This window comes from Drosophila miranda, chromosome 2, assembly GCF_003369915.1.
Source record: "Drosophila miranda strain MSH22 chromosome 2, D.miranda_PacBio2.1, whole genome shotgun sequence".
Lineage (NCBI taxonomy): Eukaryota > Metazoa > Arthropoda > Insecta > Diptera > Drosophilidae > Drosophila > Drosophila miranda.
Window position 1 is genome coordinate 12,275,085 of NC_046675.1, and position 1,724 is coordinate 12,276,808.

Genomic DNA, 1,724 nt, shown 5'->3' on the forward strand with positions numbered 1-1,724 from the left:
ATTTCCCTGGAAATCACTGGATTTGCCTATCAATGCAGCTGAATCGATCCGTATTGATGGAGGAGGTGTTGCTCTGGCGGCTGCTGTCTCTGATCTCCGGCCAGCCGAATTGTCTACGACTGCAGATCGGATAGCAGCAGCGGGAAGATAGGCTAATCTTTTGGCACTCACAATTGTGGGGTTTCCTGAAAATGTTCTAGAAATCCAGTGTCCGAAGTGTTTTTGGCACTTGGCGATCTTGATTGCTGAAAATCTGTGGGATTATATATCAATTTCTGTAGGAATTTAGGTCTTTGGGACATCTCAAAACTTGATACGGATCTGACAAATTCTGTATTGAAACATGGTTCAAGTAGATCTATTAGAGATTTAACAATCGTTTGGATTTCAGGTGATTAGGAGAGATCCAAATAGTATATGGAAAAGGTGCGAGATCTGCCGACTGATCGTACGATTCCTGTCCTGTTTTTGGGGCTAATCTCGATCCACCACATGGGTAGTTACTTCAAGGACTCCTGCACTTTTGCCATTCTTGAAGAAATACGATACTCCCTTCATGTAACCCCGTGGCATTACAGAAGGCCACTTGGTCGTGTTGAGAAGAATGTCCTTTAGATAATACGTGCCCTTTGGTAACGGACATGGCGGTCCATCAACGGGAAAATCGATGTTCACTCCGACCTTGGCACTGTCCGCAAAGTACGGCAGATACATCTTGAATCCCTTGCAGGCGGGCGTCATGGGCATCGTGTAGGGAAGCTTCTTGTAGTTGCCACTGCCACTCGTATCGATGTATGCCTCGGCGTAGAATGAATATTGATCATCGTCCATGTCTTCCAGTAAGCTGATTGTTCCATTCATCTTGCGGTCACGGCCTATGATACGCACTTTGCTGACATCCCAGACCCCATCGCTCAGCGAGATGAAGGACACCAAACGGGCATCGTAAGGCTTTAATATGAAAAGCGTCTGGAGGATGCACATGTGTAAAGATTATACCTTTAGGATTGTCTATATGCTCTTTCTGATACGTTACATAGGCTTCCGCAAACAGCAAAATAAAGACCGACAAAATCAACGCCGACATTGTTGACCTCCAAAGATTCAATTAGGAACTGAAAGAATCAGTATCGTTTATCATGTTTTATAGGATTAATAAACAAACTAAACTTAATTACTTTGTTTTTCTGATGGTACAATGTATTCAATACTACTCGTATCTGTCCATCAAACATGGATACAAAACATGTAAAGCAAATGATACATGTAACCTAATAGAGCTCTCGTTTTTGTAAATCTACATCATGTTTTCCCATGATGATTTAATTCTGGTTCAGTTCGAGCTTATTCCAACAACAGCCCAAATGGAATAGCTATATAGCATGGAAAAGCGAGAATTCGGAAGTATATTGCAAGAAAAATGTTTATGGATATATGCCATAATCTCTGAAGATCAAACCACTAAAAGTAAATCAACACTAATCTTGGATCCACATCAGAACGATCAGCAGTGGCCCCATCTAAGGCACTTTGGGCTACTAATATCTGCACTACTTTTACAGCTTATCCTTTGAATTGCTTGCGCCACTTGACTACAGATCTTGCCTGTGCAGATCGAGGATCGGTGCTGCCGGGCCCCGATCGCTACATGATATCAGCTCATTCCATACTATGCCATCCCCGCCAGGCGAAAACTGCCTTTCACAGCACAGCCCTTTGTTAGA

The 1,724-nt window shown here is 43.0% G+C and overlaps 1 protein-coding gene across 1 annotated transcript; it reads right to left on the bottom strand.

Annotated features, from left to right (window-relative positions):
• Nucleotides 1-316: 316 nt before the first annotated feature.
• Nucleotides 317-1,108, bottom strand: LOC108154578. The gene is made up of 2 exons (XM_017284880.2): nucleotides 1,037-1,108; nucleotides 317-969 (listed from the first exon to the last, which is right to left on the bottom strand). The coding sequence occupies exons 1-2, from the start codon at nucleotides 1,085-1,087 to the stop codon at nucleotides 475-477; spliced, it is 546 nt and encodes a 181-aa protein (XP_017140369.1). The 5' UTR covers nucleotides 1,088-1,108; the 3' UTR covers nucleotides 317-474.
• Nucleotides 1,109-1,724: the final 616 nt, after the last annotated feature.

Excerpts from the sequence above, each read along its gene's own strand:
- LOC108154578 (XM_017284880.2), bottom strand. The coding sequence starts at position 1,087 with ATGTCGGCGTTGATTTTGTCGGTCTTTATTTTGCTGTTTGCGGAAGCC. Across the intron at positions 970-1,036 it reads TGCTGTTTGCGGAAGCCTAT|ACGCTTTTCATATTAAAGCC; the intron begins GTAACGTATCAG and ends TGCATCCTCCAG.